The sequence below is a fragment of the Dipodomys merriami genome, unplaced genomic scaffold (genome assembly GCF_024711535.1).
Source record: "Dipodomys merriami isolate MVZ:Mamm:240054 unplaced genomic scaffold, mDipMer1.0.p SCAF_1, whole genome shotgun sequence".
Taxonomy (NCBI): Eukaryota; Metazoa; Chordata; class Mammalia; order Rodentia; family Heteromyidae; genus Dipodomys; species Dipodomys merriami.
Window position 1 is genome coordinate 64,713,577 of NW_027202270.1, and position 20,393 is coordinate 64,733,969.

Here is a 20,393-nt window from a genome sequence, read left to right on the forward strand (position 1 = left end):
TTTTTAATTATTGTGAGAATACCATACAGAGGAGTTACAATTACATGGGCAAGATAACGAGTACATTTCTTATCAAGCATTGTTGCCTCCTCTTTGTTTCCCCTTCCCATCCCTTCCCATACTCCCCCCCACTTCCCCCCACCAGATCCTCCCCCCCACCCACCAAAGTTGTAAAGTTCGTTTTTCAACATAACGACTTGTACATCTCATTGTTGCAATGGGTCCACCTGTATCCCTAGTTAAACGATTTGTTTTTGCCCTTCCCCTCCACAAATTATACCAACATCAAAAACAGTGAAAGCAGGGGTTATACGTGGAGGAGGAACATACAAAGCAACATAGAAATCATCTTATATACTAGTTGTTGCAAATAAGGGAAACTATAGGACCTATGTTTCCTTGGGCCTGGCTTACTTCACTTAATATGATTTTTTCCAAGTCTTTCCATTTCCTAACAAATGGGACAATGTCATTCTTTCTGATGGGGGCATAGAATTCCATTGTGTATATATATCACAATTTCTTGATCCATTCATCTACTGGGTGGCATCTGGGTTGGTTCCATATCTTAGCTATGGTAAATAATGCTGCAATAAACATAGTTGTGCTGGTAAAAAAAAAAAAAAAAAAAAAAGTCTGTGAGATACTCATCTCTAATGAACCACCAAAAAAGCTCAAGTGGTAGAGCACCAACCTTGAGGAAAGAAGTTCAGGAATAGCACCCACATCCTGAGTTTAAGACCCAGGATTGGCACAAAAAATAAAAATATAAATACATAAATAAATAAAACAAAGGGAATATTATCCTGTAGGGTAACACATGCATGTTATCATTAAAACTTAAAAGCACTTAGCCCAGAACATATTATTATAAGTAACGGTTGTTAATACTGAGTTTTAACAAATGATAATCACTAGTAAATATTCTTGTTACATATAACAATATGGCTGGGCTGTGGTGTTAACTTGCCAGTTCCAATTTCAACCAAAGAAAAGGAATATCTAAAATTCTGGCCCATGAGGAAAACAACTTTAAATATTCCTAATCCAAAAGCAAAAGTGATTGAGAAATGCACTTGTGGAGCAATCATTTCCTTCAGGCAACAATTAGCACACATACGTCTATGGTTGTCATCAAGCTAGCTAAGCAACAGCAAAACAGTATATGCCCTAAAATTAAAGTCACTTTTGTATTTCCTATTACTGTATTGCTATTTCCAACTCCCTAGGTAATAAGAGTTTTGTCAAAATTTGGTACAAAGATTATCTGCAATCACTTTAGGAATTACTGCAGAAAATTCTTCCACCAAGGGTGCAAGATAGCAGAAGAAGACTGTCACAAAGCTGATAAGGCACTCTTTATATACATAACTCAAAATTTAAAAGTCAGGGGTTTCATCTCTAACTCCACCAATTAGACAAATTATCTCAGGATCTGAATTAAAACAACATAGAAACTATTTAAAATAAAAATTGCAATGAAATCACTTAGAAAGCATAAATAAATAGAAGAAACATTCCCAGTATGTTGATGCTCACATACTGAGAAAACAGAACAAGATAGGCTTTGGTATATTTCAGTTATTTCCCTAATAGTACTCCTATATCTTTATCTCCTTTGAAAAAGGTTTTAAGCAGCTCTCATTTGAGAATATACTACTGAATGACACAATACTCCATTCTATTATTATCTGAAAAGATTCCCCAATCTTTATATAAACAATAGCACTAAATCACATGATTTTAAAATGTTAGTATTTTTCCCTAAAAATCAGTAAGGTATTCTAATCAGATGGAAGCGCTACAATTAATCAGTCAAATAAATTAATTAATGGTTTTAATTTAAAAATACACAATACTTGCATCCTAAACCAACAACATGGCCAAGTTTCTCACTAAATACACTGGAATGCTTTCAGTTTTAAATTCAGTACATTTTAACTTATTTATATTTAATAAATTGTTTAGAGTTAGGCCTTGCTAAGCAATGACAAGAACAGTACCAGCAATTAGCTTATTCAGTTATTTAGAATGCTGTATATGAGAAATCATTCAAAGCACTTTAAAGTAATTTAACACTTTATAACAACTATATAAAGTAGGTGCCATTATTATCTTCATTTCCAAATGGCACCAGGCAATCTGCTTCCAATGCTCTAAACAATGCTCTGAAAGTGAAACTTTACACTGAATGAATTTTAAGGAACTTAGGGTCAGCTGATAGACAAAAACATTAACAGCAATTATAACACAGAAAGGTAAGCAATAAATTCCATATGAAGTAATAATTTCTACTGCAAAATCAAGAATCTCAAACTAACCTAGGAAAAATATAGTTTTTAAGGGTCTGTCATTTTCTCATTCAATTAACCAGATCTCTGGTATGTTTTTGTTACTTTTGTAGTATAGAACGATGCCTTCTCATCTGATCTTTTACTTCCCCAAACAATTCCAAATCAAGTTAAAGAAGCAGCATAAATTAGTTTTCACCATATTAGCTAACTCAACCAATAATGGAGACAGAAATATCTCAAAAATATATGATTTGTAAGTACTAAAAAATGGGTAATTGACTCTAACCAAGTGTTGATTAAAAGAGTTTTTTTCTTAATATAACTTACAAAACCTCTTCAATTAGCATATCAAAGCTACCAATCTCCAAAGCCTACTTCTATTCTAACACAATTTAATAACAGGCAATGGTTTACCTTCACCCACTTGTAAATTGCCACCAAGGAACAGCCTCCCCATCTGGGTGGCCAGGTGGTCCTGCTACTTGAATTTCCTTCTTTATTCCCTTTTAACTAAAGACATGCTTATATTACTCTTCCTCGCTAAAGCCCCATCCTCAGTTCCCAGGTTTTTTGGTAATAAAATGTAAAAGGGAAGAGAAAGAAGTACAGAACAAAGAAGAAAAATAAACATGAAATTTCTCCTCTTACATTGTGCCATTCATATAGAGTTCACAACTATTTTTCTTGCACCTTTTCAGTGACTCTGCCTATCACTGAAGCCAATGCCTTGTCTCAAGAAATCTGGCCAGAACTGGCATGTATTTTGCCCTCAAAAACACAATTAAGAGTCATAGATATAGTTTATTTCATCTATACTATAATGGATGAAGCACATATTTTAATCAAGTAAGCCTCAGTTTGAATATAAGTTGTAAAGATTCTTACTCTATGATCTCGTCTTTATTATCACTAAAATAGGCGACTACCTCATAACAAAGTTTAGTACCAGAAACTAACTATAATAAGCCATCAAAAGGCTTCCTTTATATATTTTTCTTTATATAGTTTGACTCTCAGATACAAAAAAAGAAAAACCAACAGCACAATCAGGAATTCCAAACACAGACAAACTTTCTGACCACAAACTATAATAAGAAATACATTTTTCATTGTCAGTACATACACACATAAAATCATACAACATATAACTGAAATTTCACAAACAATACTATCTTTTACTATATGTGCTTCATTCTGATATTTTCTATTCCCTTTTTCTATTAACGCTGATGCACTACATTGATTTCATGACCCTTTCATGGGCTGGGACCTGCAATTTGAAACTAAGTCATATTCTGCTCTCCCTGACTTTCTCCTGTTCTCTTCTCCCTACTCATATATATTAAGTTGGTTTTAGTCTTACCATAGTACCCTATAGGTGCCCTAGAAGTAGGATACTTCCTAAGATGCAAAGTCCAAGAGACAGAAGAGAGATATGAAGGAAGGAAATTCATTCTGACAATATCGGAGAGATACTCTATGTCTGGCTCAAGAAGGAATACTAAAATCACTTTCTCTAAAAGACAACACTACTCATGGGGATAAAGTTGTATAGAGTATTGCTGGAATATAACACAGAAAGTAAAACAGTCTTATGGACTGGACTGGACTGAGACCTGAATTAAGACATATAACAATGATTTTAAAAGAAAAATGTTTCCAAGGTTTCAAGGTCTTAAAATTAATAGTTTTTCTAAATTAAGGTAAGATACCACCTATATAGTACCAAAGAGATTGGCAATTTATGGCTCACAAGTAAAATCTTGTCTATGATGTTTTTATACCGTTCCTGAAAATGTTTTTTACATTTTTTTTCTAATCAGAGCAATTATATTTTTTGCTTACATAATGTCTACTAAAGATCCTGGCAATTCTAGATCTTTAGTGGGTACTATTTCTTAATCAGTGCTTGGCATTTCTTGGTCAATGAAGCAAAGGAAGATGATGGGAAACCCAGCCCTATCTCTTCTCACATAGGAAATGACACCCATCGTCGCCAGTCAAATTCTGTTGATCACTATTAGTTGCACAGCCACAAATATTATTAATACTATTGTTGTTATTTTTATTTTGTCAGTAGTGGGGCTTGAAATCATGGCCTAGGGGCCTGTCCTTAGCTTTTTCACTTAAGTCTATCACTCTACCACTTTGAATCACAGCTCCACTTTCAGTTTTCTGGTAGTTAATTAGAAGTAAGAGTCTCATGGACTTTCCTGACCAGGATGGCTTTGAACCACGATCCTTAGATCTCAGCATCCTGAGTAGCTACAAATATAATTTTATTATTAGTAAAGTGTTATGTGGGGGGGTTGCCATTTCATAAGTCGGAAAATGAGAACATTTCTTAATGGACAATGTCACCCTTTCCTTCAATTGGTTTTGACATTTTTAAATGTTTTTTAAAAGTATATGACAGGTGATTGCTGAGTGGCTCACACTTGTAATTCTAGCTGGTCAGGAAGTTTAGATAATAGATTAAACTTCTAAGCCAGTCCTAGCAGTAAAGTCCATGAGATTTTTACTCTAACTACCAAAGTCAGAAGCAGAGCTGTGGCTTGAGGGGTAGAGTGCTAGCCTTAAGTACAAAAGCTCAGGGACAGAGCCCAGGTCCTGAATCAAGCCCCACAATAAATATTTGTGGAAAAAAAAACATATAAAATTCAAGTTTCACAGTGCATAAATAAAATTTTACTAGAATATAGTAACATTGATTCATTCATATATTGTCTAGGACTACACTTCTGTGTTAAAACTGGCAGAGTTAAGTAAATACAAGAGACTACTTGGGCTGGGAAGGTGGCTCAGTGGTAGAGCACTTGCCTTACATGTATGAGGCCCTGGGTTCGATTCCTCAGCACCACATAAGCAAAAAGAAAAAAGCCGGAAATGGCGCTGTGGCTCAAGTGGTAGAGTGCTAGCCTTGAGCTGAAAAGCTGAGGGACAGTGCCCAGGCCCAGAGTTCAGGCCCCATGACCGGACTCAAAAAAAAAAAAAAAAAAGAAAAACGAGACTACTTAAAATATTTACTAGGTAGTCCTTTACAAAGCTGTTCATACTCTTGAAAGCATTCATACATAAGTGTTTTTGAAACATCTATTAACTGCCAAATATTGGAAAAACCAGTTATGTTCACTCTCATAAATATCGACGGAAGACACCACAGAGCCAAATGGCAAAAGATATGGTTGGACAATGGTCATGCTTGCCAATGTCTTAAAGGTCACCATAAGGAATAAGCATTCCTCTAATAGTTTATATTAAGGTGTTTATGGAATTAACACCTTTATTCATTGACAGCTTAAGAATGTCTACTCATTAAGAATTACAAATTCTGAATTAAATGTGTTGTCGTAATTCACAAAACTTTCCCATTGTTCACATTACCTGAAAATCATCACATTGATTACATATTTGAGTATTTTGGGGCTTGTATGTAGCCTTGAACCTTGTAAGCTGAGCATTATAAACTCTACAGATGAAAAATTCTACAATTATGGAAATTCCCCCATGTTCACATAGTATATATCACACCAGAATAGAGAAAGACCCTCCTCAAAGCTCAAACTTTCTCCCTACAGAATGTTTACTCTTTCTAATATAAGAGTCTATAAACTGATCACTTGTTACTTTCACTGCATTTGAAGATACAGGAAGATCCTGAGGCTGTTGTTGAAAACTATTTGTACCAGCAAACAGTTATATTTATGCTAACATTGGTTCTTATATCTATTAACTATCCCTTATTAGTATACTTTATGTTCCAATGTAGAAAATTCAATAATCTATAACAGATTAGGGTCATATACTCTTCTGTATTTGGATTAATTGATTTCCTTTCATACCATGAATACAAGGCTATTAATTATTTTAAAATGTTGCTTAAATCAGGGCTGTTAAATAAACATATTATTAAACTACAATTCTTAATATGAGGATGTTTGGGGCTATAGTAGTAAAAGATCAAAACTATGTTTCATTGATCTCCAAAACAGAAACAAAGCCTTCTACAGTCCTCGGATCCTAACCTGTACTTTTATTCCATCCTTCCTAAGTGAGGATCAACCTATTAGTTCTAAGATTATTCTTAACACTCATTCTGATAACTTCTGATAACAGTTACTTGAAAAAATAGTACCTGACCCTCTCAACATTCAAAACCTCCTAATTTAATTGGTCCTATTATTTCAAGCCCTTTCAACTAATAAGCAATCCATTTATAGTTGATTAAAAAATTTACATAACTTTAAAGAAGAAAATAAGAAAAAGTTGAAAGATAATGTGCTGTATTTGTATGTTTGTGTATATGTTGTATATGTTTTTATATGTTTGTGTATATGTTGTATATATTTATATATAATATGTGATATTTGTATATAATAAATATACAAATATATAAATATAATAAAAGAGGCTTTTTAACTCTTTTGTTCAGTCACTTAGAAAGATGTTTCATTCTACTTCTGACTATTTGCTAGCCAAAGTGCTTTTCTATTACCTTGCCCATCAAGAAATTTATTTCTTCACTCTCTTGACTTTTCATTTCTCCTCATATCACTTTAAAACGCTAGTTTGTTTCAAGTTTTAGCCTTAAAAAAAATTAGAAAAATTTTATTGATTATTCCTACAATATAAAACTCTACTACCAGTTCTAGAACTGCTTTAATGAAATAACAAATAAAATATCCTCTAATATTTACAGGGTGAAAGTATACTTCTTTACAGAAGGTGGCTTACCAAAGATAGCTTAACTTGCTTTCAAAATAAAAGGAATCAAGAGGCAGCCACCATTATATTCTCTTAATTCCACAAAATTTAGAACCTTCTTTATTTTCACCTTTGTGAGTAGTGCAGTAATGAAGCAAAGATACTACTGCTAAACTTGTGCTGAAATAAAGAGCTGATTTCCCTGTTTCAAGTAAGACCTCTAGCAGTAGAACTTGGCAGAACCACCCTCTATCAGTAGAAATTTAAAATCTTCCTAAATAAAAATATTCATGTGGACTACCTACAGGTAGAGGTTATATGTAGCCTTAAAGTTATCCTTTCAACCTTTAAGATTTTGGTAATCCTAAAAATCCTAAATTCCTAAAACTTAAGATATAAAATATCCAGGCAGTGGTGACTCATACCAGTAATCCTACCTACTTAAGAGGCTGAGATCTGAGGATCACAGTTCAAAGCCAATGCAGGAGAAAAGCCAAAAGTGGAGCTATGGCTCAAGAGCATTAGCCGTGAGCACAAAAGCACAGGGACAGCTCTCAGGCGCCCAAGGTACACCCAGAATGAGTACACACACACAAAAAGGTATACAATATGCTGATCTGTTACTTACCTTCAGACATATCAACAATAGAGTATGTGTTTGAAACAATAAAGAGTTGGTGATCTTATGAAAAATAAGCATTTGAAACACTTTCAGAGAAGAATGTTTATAAAATCTAAAATGTAAATTAGCAAATGCACAAAACCTAAACACAGAAACATTACAAAAATTCAATAACCTCTATCCAAGGTTTTACTATCTCTTTTCTATTTTTTATTTGTTTGTACATAGTGTGTTTAAAATACTTGTGTGGCCAGATGGTGGCAGCTCACACTTATAATCCTAGCTACTGAACAGGCTGAGATCTGAGGACCAAGGTTCCAAGCCAGCCCTGACACAAAAGTCCCTGAGGCTCTTATCTCCAATTAATCAGCAAAAAGCTGGAAGTAGAGGTATAGTTCATGTTATAGAATACCAATCTTAAGCAAAAAAGACAAGTGAGTGTCTGGCCCTGTGTTCAAACCCCAAAACTGGCAAACACAAAAAATAAATGAATCAACAAATAAACAATAAAATACTTGTATGCGTAAGAAATCTACCTGTGTGTGTGTTTAGATAATAAAAAAATAGTAGAGAATTGGCTAAGTGTTAGCAAGCTTTAGAACACCATCAAATTGTTCAAAACTAGAAGGAGTTTTGAATAATCTCTAGCTGTACTTTAATACAACAGGCTAACATTGTTTAGATAGCTGCTAAAGCCATCCTAACACATATAAACTAGACCTAGTTCCTCCTTAAAACTGTTACAGCTGCCCTTTGTATTTTATTCTAACTCCTCCTTCTGTTAGATCAAAGTCCTGTATGATCTTGTCACTATCGCTGAGATCCCACTCCTACATTCAGTTCTTCTAGCAATCAGTTAAATATTGATTAAGCTTCTACTTTCAGGCTAGAAACTACTGTGTCCTACTAGGGTATTGTAATGAACAAGCCACAGACTCCAGGGTGCACACTCTAGTAGTGGAAAAGACAAATAATAGTAGTTAGATAAATAAGGTCTATAACGTCTATAACGAGAGACTGATATATGATGCAAAGTGGCAGTTGGTTTCTGTGGCAGCACATGTGACAATGTATAATTATTATTTGATATTTGATGCATCTGACCACTATGACATAATCATGTCTACTTTGTTCTTTGCTACATCCTAAGTGCTTAGCACAATGTTCAGTGTTTAGCCTAACATTTATCTGTTAAGTGAACACCTATTTTATTCTCTTTAATTTGGTTATGTGTAAAGTAAGGCCTTAATGGTTGTTAAAGATGAAAGAAGTGGTACGAAGAAACTACAAATTGGAACAGCAAACTCTTAAGTTTTAATCCAAAATACAGTATATCATACTCAGATGGTTGTTTTTTAAAGGTCAACCAATTGTGTTCTTAAACCTTGAGTAGATAACCACAAAAATATACTTAGGAATCTCAAAACTTCGCTTCTAAACTTTTAAAACATGTAATATTTAAATGAAGATGTTTAAGAAAAATATTTTAAGTTCCATCAAATAGAGATGATGATTTAATACAATGTGTCTTTTTACATATGCTAGAATGAGACCTTAACTTTTTGTAAAGAATTATATACCGCATGTCCTATTTCCTGGCAGGTACCAGACACTCTATACTGGTATAATTTTTTGGCTATATCAGTTATAGATACTATGTCACATTAACTAGAAATATGCTTGAAAACTTCAAAATATCTCTTCAAAACTAAATCTGTTTGTTTTGCCAGTACAGGGGTTTAGACTCAGTGTCTCTCTTGCTTCGCTTTTTCACTCACAGCTGGCACTCTACCGCTGGCACTCTACTACTTGAGCCACCCTTACAGCTGCTGACTAAAGGAAAGTCTTTCTTCTCTGCTTGGGCTGGCTTTGAATAGAGATCCTCAGACCTCAGCCTCCTGAGTAGCTAGGATTGCAGTTATAAGCCACCAGCACAAAGCAAAATCTGTATTTTAAAATTTTACATACCATGTTTTTTAAACTTAAAAGGAAGATTGAATATATGAGAGCTAACCTGAAGCAGCTACTGTGTTGTGTGGCATATTATTTTGTTTAATATATCTTGGTTTAAAAAATTAGCCTCAGAGTTTTAGAAACTTACTAAGATCTCATAATTTGTCATGCCCTTTCCTTTTGAATCAGTGCCTTGAAACAAGCTTGATTTATCACAGTCAGTCATAAAGATGTGAACAAGAGATCTGGTCTCATTTCTACTAAATATAAATTTTAAAGTCAGTGATTATAACTAGGGAAAAATCTTCCTTCCAAGCTTAGAAATAGGCTTGTTTTTGTTATAATATGCAAAGACATGATTACTTTAAGAAAGCTTTTAATCTAGTAACTATCTTCTTGCTTTACATTTTCTTGCTTCAGCAAAATTATAGAATAAAGTGATTCCAAGTATGACTACACACAATCAGACCAAAAAAAAAGAACAAAAAACACAACACACACACACACAACACACACACACACACACACACACACACACACACACACACACACACACACACACACACACACACACACACACACACACACACACACACACACACACACACACACACACACACACACACACACCCTGCTTCTATCTAGTTGCAAAAGAACGGATATTGAAGTGGGGTACCAGTGGCTCACAGGCTACACAGGAGGTTGAGATCTGAGGATTGTAGCTTGAAGCCCAGGCAGGAAAGTCAGTGAGACTTTTATTTCTAATAAACTACACGCCCCCCACCCCGCAAAAAAAAAAAAACAGAAGTGGAGCTCTGGCTCAAGTGGTAAAGTGCCATCCCTGAGTGAAACAACAGGAACAGTGCCCAGGCTCAGAGTTCAAGCCCTAGGAAAGAATGGAGATTGAAAGGTTCAGGCTTCAGGCATGAGGTCTGAAAAGTTTCTAAATCTATTTCTACAAAATTGTATAGTTTCTTTAAAAAAAATGCCTCACCTAAATTTAAAAGAATATAGTCTACATGACCAAATGACTAACTACTGTATTAGAATTTATTATTCAAGCACAAACAATATATTGAGCAATTAATATTCAGAATTATTTAACTGGATATCACACTGGAGACATATATCACATAATATCTGCCCCTGTTAGAGACTATCACATGTACTCATATTCTCATAATTTTATGGACTCTCATTTTTCCAAATCTATGTGTATATTTTCATTCTCATTTAACATCTATATCCATATCAGCACTTAACTATGCACGTAATTTCTATTTCCTTCTAACTTGCTATTTCTTTACCCATTTTATTTAGTACTGCTACCATCTGCCTTAATCCTCAAATTGTTTTCTGCCCTATATTCTACATATATTTCTCTGAAACCTACAAGTGAAACTGTATCATCTACTACTTGTTTTCAGTTTTCATTACTTTCATCTGAATTTACTTCAACTGAGACTATACTACCTTCTATAAGCATCTCTTCATTACAAACCTTCCCTCAAGTTAGGTAAAACTCCTACATCCTACCTTGCCTTCTTGTCTTGGTCAAGTTCACTCTCAAGTGCCGTATTTATCCTTTTGTCCTTTTTTTTCCCCTCATGTGAAGATGATTATCCTGTTAACCTCCACTAAGATTTTTGTCCCAGTGTCAGGAGCTATATACTCTGTAAGTCCTAAATGAAAAACTCAGAACTCCCCAAAATAACAATCTAATTTTATTTCAGAATCTTCTGTGAGCTTAATTTATCCAAATAGCCTGAAAGAGAAGAGTGCTAACAAGGCAAGTCCAAGTTCTCCCTTGGAATCAGTTTTCTCTACATTTTCTTCCCTGGGCACATATTCTCTCTTGTATGTTATTTTTTAGTGCATGGTTCATTCAATGTATATATATTTTCATGGTACCTGTTTATACTTCACCCCTCATAGAGTACAGGATAGAAAAGATAAAGCATTGTTGAACTAGGTTGGTGTTTTTGAAAGTTTATAATCTACTAGTTGGTCACTGAATCAATTAATGGATATAATGAACATTGTTAAGATAAAATTGAATAAAAGACAAATGGCATACACAATAAGAGTAAACCATTGAAGAAACACTGTTTTGATACAAACACACACACACACACAGAGAACATGGGAATTAAGTCATAATGCAATGCATATTTTTTATTGTTGGTTATGATAAAAATTTATGAATGTCACTTAGCCTGAAACATATTAAGAATCCTTTCTAAATGTTTACAATCTGAATTACACTGAAGGTTTAGTTTAAATGCAAACTACATTAAAACATTTAGTTGAAATACTTTAGATATAAAACATCTATTAAAATAAACAATTACTTAGCTATTCAGGAGGCTGAGATCTGAGGATCACAGTTCAAAGCCAATCTGGGCAAGAAAGTCTGTGACAGGCTCTTATCTCCAATAAACCACCAGAAAACTGGAATTGGTGCTGTGGCTCAAGTGGTAGAGAGCCAGTCTTGAGCTGAAGAGCTCAGGGACAGTGCCCAGGTCCAAAGTTCAAGCCCCACAACTGACAAAAATTTAAAAAAAATTAAAAAATTAAAAATATCAAAACACCACCAAAATATTTTTTCTTAAGTGTTAGTACTGAAATGAAAATTACAGACAAAGGCTTTAGAGTAAGAAAAAATTCAGAGATCATCTAATCCAAATATATATCACTTATTAACATTATAAAAAATATCTGGTCCATAGAAATGAAATAATTTCATTTTATCCAATTAATATGCATTTACTAAGCATCTACTGTATGCCAGCTTCTAGGAAAAGATCTGTAGACATGAAAGGAAGGTGCCTTCAAAGATTGGGAGCATGAAAGAAACATCTCTTCTAATTTAAGGTGGAAATAGACAAGGAAAATATTTATAGCAACTACTGAAATCAATATTATTTGCCAAGTGTTAGGTTACAAGAAAACAACTAACTCAATATGGGTCAGGTGGCAGAGATGATACTTCTTAGTCTTAAAAAAAAGAGAAGTTACCCAGGTAAAGAAGGAAGAAACAAAATATACAAAGACACCATGTTCATATACCATAAAATGTAACACATTCAGGAAAGTACGGTTTGAGTTTGTATGACTAGAATACAGAAATCATTCTGATAAGGAACAGTGGCAAAATACCTAGCATTTATATTTCTCTTAATCTTCAACCCATCTCTAAGGGTAGGCACTATTAATGTACCCATTTTGTAGAATAGAAAAGAGAGGCACATGAGGATTAAATGAGTTCAATGAAGTTTAAGTTGTGAAGCTAAGATGTAAATCAACAAAATTGACTGTCTGAAGCAGACAGTCAATACCATAAAAATAGGCAAGAACCAAATGATGAAGGACCACTCTAAGACATTAGATGCTAAGCTAAAGGTAATTCACAGTCAGTAAAAGATTTTAAGCAAGAGTGACATTCAGATTTCTTTTCTGGCAGCTAAAGGGATGGATTGAAAGGATAAGGAAGGAGTGAGAAAGAACTAGTTTTACAATAATCCAGGTAAGAAAAAAATAACAGATGAGCTGGACAGGTCAATATTGGCACTAGAACCCACGAATCTACAAATCACCATGGTCACATTCTTGTTTCATTATCTCTAAGAACCTCCCATTTTTCCTCCTAAGCCCACCATTCTAACAGCTCATTAAATGCAACCTCAAAGACAACAACCTAATTCCTTTAAGTCCTTTTATTAAACAAAACCTAATCACTACATGCACTGAGTACATGATAGTGACTAACAGAAATCTAGTCAAAAGACAGTGGGAAAGTCAATTACTACTTACAGTACTCGTCTTACATTTTTCCTCTATACTTTATTCCTGGAACTTTCATGTTCAATAGTCAATTTGAAATCAATATTCTGTCTAGACATAACTGTTACAACCTAATAGAATAAAATATATGCAAAGGAAGCCTAATGTGGGCCCATAGTAGCAGTAAATATGTTCTCCGGTGGTCAAAGTTTGGCTTCAACAGAGATGATGAATGAAAAATAGTATGAGACACAGACTTTTGAAAAGCATTAAAGAGTTAAGGAAAACCATGAATACATAAAAAAAGAAAAGTTCAATCGAAGTTCACTGATTTCCAAAGAACACTACTCCCTCCCCCCTACCCCAAATGTTTATGTTTGGTAGTCTAGAAACCAGCAAGCAAAACAACAGTAGAAAAAGGTAGTGTGCTCAGATTCCACTTTCAGTCTTTTTTCACTTAAACCAGGAGTAAATCTTTTTAAGGTACCTTTGATGTTTACCAATAAAGTGGGTCCCACAATCAAGTCATTCTACAGTAAAGCATAAAAGAGGGAAGGAGTAAACAAAGGAGAAAAAAAATGAAAAGAGGTCTATAATGAAAGAAAACAGAAGAAACAATGAGTTTGACAACATAAAGAGTAATGTCGTGCCAGGCACTGATGGCTTACACCTATAATCCTAGCCAAGGATGATGGTTCAAACCCAGCATGGACAAGAAAGTCTATTGTGATACTCTTATCTCTGATTAACCACCAAAAGCCAGAAGTGGAGCTGTGGTTCAAGTGGTAAAGTACTAGCTTTGAACAAAAAAGCTCAGGGACAGTGCCAGGCCTTGAGTTCAAGCCAGCCACACGCAACCAGCACCAAAACAAAACAAAACCAAAAAAAGAATGATGATATATCAATGATCCCAATATCAAATGCAGTGATCTGGAATCATTTGATATTTGTTATTAAATGCTGTCAACCTTACCTAACTAGAATCTGAGGTAACACTAGGAAAGACAAGTGTCAACATAAACAAGCATGAAAGAATAAATTCATCCGCTGATTTATAAAAAAAAATCAAAGATGAGGAAAAAAAGAGTACTAATAAGAATAAAAATGCAATAAAGTAGTCTTAAAATAGACATAGAACTCGAACAGTTTTGAGATTATTGGGATTTCATTTGGTGAGTTTTGCTACATTCTTAAAAACAATGAGTTTACTCACTGATTATTTCAAAATAAAGAGTTTAAAACCAGGGAAAGGAAGGGATAGGAGGAGAAAAACAATGGAGGGGGTAACAATGTTCAACAAGAAATGTACTCATTACCATAGTCATGTAACTGTAACCCCTCTGTACAGCACCTTTACAATAAAATAAAATTTTTAAAAAAAGAGGTTAAAATAGGGTTTATCAATCTCAACAGTATTGACATGTTGAGCCAGATACTACTTTTATGTGGAAAGCTGTCCTGCGTACTGCAGAATAGTTATCATCTTATCAGATGTCAGTAGCAATTTCCTTGCCCCCTCTCTCCAAGTTGGGACTAACAAAAGATGTCTCCAAATGTCCCCTGAAAAGTAATGGCAAAAATCACCCTAGCTTGTGAACTACTGGGTTGGATCATAAACAGAAGAAATTTTAAAAATAAAGTGGGGGAGGGGAGGTTGTTTTGTTTTTTCTCTGGTATGCACATTTCAACATATTACATTTGGATTTGATCACAGGCATTTAAGAGACTTTGCCTTTTAGAAAACAAAGCATTTAATATCTATCACTTGTTAGCCAAAGTTCAGGAGTCCTAGAAGATTCTTTGTACTCCCAACTCTCCCTCCACTACCAACACATACACACACACACACACACATGCACGCACACACACACACAGAGGCACACAGAGTATTGTCTAACTTAATTAAAGAAAAAGTAACAGTTACTATATCTCCATTTCTTCTTTCAACAATATAGTAACCACACAAGGAATTTTCACCTACTTCAGTATAATTCAAATACCACAATAGATGCATCACTCAAGCAGGCTAAAACTTAGTAGTAGTAGCAAGTATTAAATTTATACTATTTTAACAAATTGTGAGAAAAAATCCAAATTAACTATGTTTTAAAAAAATAATTGAGAAGCAGAATTGTGTTTTGAAACAGAATCTGAGAAGGGATAAAAGAATTTTAAAAAATTCAAAATCAAAAGGAATCTGAAGGTATTCCAGGATGACAGCAAAACTGAAACCTTTTCCCCTAGAATGAGCTCCAGGAGCAAATTATATACTGACTATATCTGACAAGAATAGTATGTATAACTGGTCTCCGGAATATATAGCATGGGATGGAAACTGGAATCCAAGTCCACAATATACTAAAGGAAACAGTAAACATCCATCCTGTACATCTACAATAAAACTCTTCCTTTCTGTTTCCAATTTAATATTTTAAAAGTCAAATATCCACAAACTTAAAAAAATCTGATAACTTGCTAAATGTCTTAAATTCTCATTCTAAAAAAAAATCCATCCTTATGCTTCTACTGTCAAATTACATATTACATAGAAAAATCAATTAGTAGGAAGAGTACATTAATCCATTTTTAGAGTGCATTTGATCCATAACAAAGCCCTTTTTAAAATCAGACATTTTAAATACTAAAAACCTTCATGCACATATATAGAATAAGGCTTTTACAATTATTTCAATTATTTTCAGTAGAATCATACATTTTGGTTAAACAAGGAATGATCATTAAAAAACTATGCAATAATACTTAATTTTCACTTAGTTTAAATGGACTAACTCTATATGATATGTAACAACAAAATGACTGTATTTCAAATTTTCGCTATTAACCTCCTGGCCCAATGAAAATAATCCTCAAGAAAGTAATGTTCAATTCTTTTTACACCCAAGACAAGCAGAGGAAGTTGTAAGATATGTATTGACAGCCTGCTTCTTCAGAAGTAATACCTTCAAACTGTTCAGAAATAATCTCCTTCACCAATTAATGTGACACAAGTAGGTTTAGGAGGCAATAATGGCCAGAATCTCTTGGTCTATGGCCATGATGCCCCTCCTCCTCAAGGACAGAACAGAAAAGAAATTCGTACAGGACTAGTGCAACAGCCAGAACATACAGGGACAGAGGAGAAAGAGTACTACAGGAAAGATTAGAAACTACATGGTTAAGTAATTCCACCAAACCAAGATGTTTAATGTTATTAAGGCCTTCATTCATTTCAGACACACCATTGTTTAGCTTCTCCTCCAAACGTTCATAAAAAGAACTGTCAGCAAGCCTTAAGCATGTTCCTTCTTCCATTTATACAGACATGATTCTTTTGGTTAATCTCTGGCAATGATCGCCATTTCACAACACATTCAGCCCACCCGGAACTGATCAATACCACTACAGACATAAGACTAGACTTTATCCATTTATTAACCACAAGGAAATGTACCATTCAGCAAAATTCTATACATTACCAAAGATTCTATTAAAAGGTGGGGGGATGGGCAAGCTGGACACACACACACACACACAAACACACACACACACACACACACACACACCAGAGGTACACAAAGAAAAGACTACCACCCTCTAATTTCCCTGTGGCAAATGAGATAAAGACATGGAACCTGTCCATTTGTTTTCGCCTCTATAATTCTATATCACAACCTAGTAGCTAGATATTGGATATTTAAAATAAACACACCTATTGTGATTTCTAAACTGTTTCTTCTATCAGATCAACTCTCCAATTACGTACATTTGCCCACCGTTCAGCTAGATGTAGGCATTTACAGAATTTCAAATACAAAGGACTAGTTTTTCCAACCACTGGTTGCAACCATAGAACGTCCTCACAAAAATCAAAATTTTAAACATAAAATGGCCAGACCTTGGGTTAAAATATGGTTCATAAGAATATCAAATTCCAACCTTGGGTTAAAATATGGCTCGTAAGAATATCAAATTTAACAGTAAGAACAGTTTCACTTGAGCTGTTCTAAACTGAAAACAATGCTTCAATACAAAGCCTATGAAATAAGTATTCCGTAGGTAAGCAAAATCTATGCCTGAAAAGAGCACATAAATGGTGGTTGAAAGCCAGCACAGAACCGACCCACAGTGACATACCTCTTCTGCACTGGGTTATAGTTAATACACCAACAACAACTACAACTATTTTTAACATTGCCGGACAATGAAGTTGAAAAAAAGGTGTGGGGGGGGGGAGAGGAGGAGGAGGGACCCAGATTAAATTGCTGATAGGATGCATTGTTTCTCACGGTCAAAATTAAGTAGCAACTAACTTGATCGGCTGCCGAGATATTCACCAGGGAAGCACTAATTAGAAGGCAACCAAAACCCGCCCTTGTTTTTGAAGGAGCTGAGAGCTCCCTGACATTTCGGAACACTCCTTTTTTTGGGTCTCAACCTTTGCATAAATTGTCACTTGTGGTATTTGCGGCTCCGCCGCAACCCCACCGGCGCTGTCATCGAGTGTGAGGGCCACAAACCATGACTTTCTCACTTCCACAACAACACAGCGCTCACTCACGCTCAGTTCGTCAACCTAACTCAAAACAAGAAAGAAAAAAAAAAAATTCATGGAGGCTTCCAGATCACCATCGAAAACTGGGGGGGGGGGGGGGTCGGTGAGGGGAGGGAGGGGAGCGGTGGGTAGCAGCAGCAGCAGCAGCCGAGGGGCTGCTCCGGGCGCGCGGACACCTCCCCGGGCCGCCCGGGAGCTCGCCCCGCCGCACCGACCACCCCTCCGCCGCAGCCCCGCCGCGCCGCCGCGCTCCCGGCACCTACCTGAAGAACAAGAGATAAGAAAGACGGCAAACGCCAACTTTGCAGCAGCTCCCATTTTCCCGAGGCGCCGGGGGAAAGCCGTAGGAAGTTCTCGCTAGATATCCAGTTCCCTAGGTCTTCCTTGGAAACAAACCTCCTGGTGTAAAATCAACCGTCATAAAACATATTCGGAAGCCCCGAGGGGGGGAAAAAGGAAAAAAAATTTAAAAAAAAACAAAACAAAACAAAACGTTCGTGGGTTTAAAGAGGGGGGGAAAAAACCACAACAATAAAAAGGTACCACGGAGGAAACCCGCCACACACACGCACCACACACGGAACCGAACAACGAAAGCCAACAACAACAAAAGCGGGTTTAAATCACTGTCAGAAGCACTGTCAGCTCCGCTCGCCTCCCGGTTCTCCGGGAACAAAACGCCTGGCCGAGGCGACCCAGAGGCGGCGGCGGCGGCGGCGGCGGCGGCGTCCGCTGCCGCCCGGACAGTCCGGGAACCGAGCTGGGTCCGACGTCCGGACCGACCTTCAACCCGGACGCCCAAAGTCCGCGGACCACTGGCAACCGAGCTCGCGACGGCGGCGGCCGAAGCGGCAGTGGCGCGGGGAAAAGGGCGGCGGGCGGCAGAGGCGATGGCAACTGCAGGCGGCGGCCAAGTTCTGGTCCAGGCTCTGGCTCCAGCTCCGGGGCTCCGGGCTCGGCCGCGTTTTCGGTCTCCTGGCCTCCGCCGGCCCCGCCCCCTTCACTTCCGGTTCCGGCCCGAAACTGGAAGCCAGGCACAGCGGAGGAACGCTCGGCGGCGACGGCGGCGGTGGTGGCGGTGGCGGCGGCGGCAGTGGCGGCGGCGGCCTGGCGCAGCGCGCGTGCCGGGCCCGGAGCGCGAGGAGATAGTCGGGGTAGCGAGGCAGGAGCGGGGGAGGGGCAAGAGAGAGGGCGGGGCCGACAGGAGGCTGAAGAGGCGGGGCGGACGGTGGCTCGATACCGCGAGGCCTGGGCGTCCGGCCTGCTGGGGCGGGAGATCCCGCGACAAAGGGGCGCGGGCGCCTCAAAGTCCCTGCGCCGAGGCCGGGCTGTGAGTGGGCGGCTGAGTCGACTGGAGACCCGGTGCGCCTGGCGTCCGGCTCGCGCCCTCTTCCACCGGCCTTTCTAGAGTGGCCGCCCAAATGGTCAGGGGGGAACCTCAGGAGAAACAGGACCCCGCGGGGTGGCGGGAGTCCAGTGACCCCCCCCCACACCAGGGGCGTCTGCGGCGCCTGGTCTTCCTCGGGAGCGGGGGGAGCCTAGTCGGCTCTTAGACTGGGCGCCGGGTGGGTGGCGCGGGGCGGGGCGGGCGGGGAGGGGGGGGAGAGGAGCCGCGCCCGCCGGGCTGCCCAGTCGAGCTCTGTGCACGCGAACCGGCATAGGCGCCCCAGCCCTGGGGATGCCTCCCCCCCCCCCCCCACACACACACACTGGGGCTTCTGCCTAAGCGTTTTTTGTCTTTCTGCTAAAATAAATAAATATCTTCATCAACTACAAATTCACAAGGGAAGGAAAGGCCTTCCTGCCTTTCGGGTTTGGTTTTCTTCACTCCAATTACGATGTGCAATTTGAATCCTTCTCCACCATACCTTTTTTTTTTTTTTTTTAAACACAAAGCATTGTTTAGAAAGCTGCTCTGCACGTAATAGGTTCGCAAACATTTACTTAAGCTTGGAAGGGAAAAACCCTGCAGATTTCGATCCGTGTATTTGGTGGCCACAGACATATGAGTTATCCTTTCAAAATTTATCCTTGGGGGGGGGCTGTTTTTACCCCCCCCCTTAATCCGTGTTGATTGCTTACAAGGTGCTGTGTGCTAGGCGCTGAATGGGATCCAAAATGTAAAAATAGGATCTCTACCTCAAGAAGCTCAGGATATCTGCTATATTTGAAATTGGCTACAGAATACAAACTAAAGGCTATTCAAAGTCACTAGCTCTGTCGTTTACCACACTTCGGTGAGCTCAAGGAAGCTGGTCTTTTCCCCTATTTTATCGCAGCATCCAGAAGTGTCTAGCATATAATTGTTTGGTAAATAATTGCAGAAATTACTAAAGGTTGGCTATCTTTTTTTCTTAAATGCAATGGAGTTATAGACACTTTACTTTTTTTATGTTTTCTTAAGAAAAATGAAACAAATACGTGCTAATTCGTGTTGTCCTGAAAGAGTTTCAGATTCCCACATTTTTCCATAAAGTCAAGCCTT

At 37.5% G+C, this 20,393-nt stretch overlaps 1 protein-coding gene across 2 annotated transcripts in view; it reads right to left on the minus strand.

The window, feature by feature from the left end:
- Positions 1–18,893, minus strand: part of Acvr2a (activin A receptor type 2A) — a 90,658-nt gene extending 71,765 nt beyond the window's left edge. Inside the window, exon 1 of one of the 2 annotated variants that reach the window (XM_070023594.1) lies at positions 18,172–18,893. In XM_070023594.1, coding sequence (XP_069879695.1) covers positions 18,172–18,226 — 55 coding nt within the window. In that variant the 5' untranslated portion in view covers positions 18,227–18,893. The remainder of the gene's footprint in view (positions 1–18,171) is intronic. The other variant, XM_070023604.1, reaches the window with a different exon arrangement.
- Between the last annotated feature and the right edge of the window lie 1,500 nt (positions 18,894–20,393).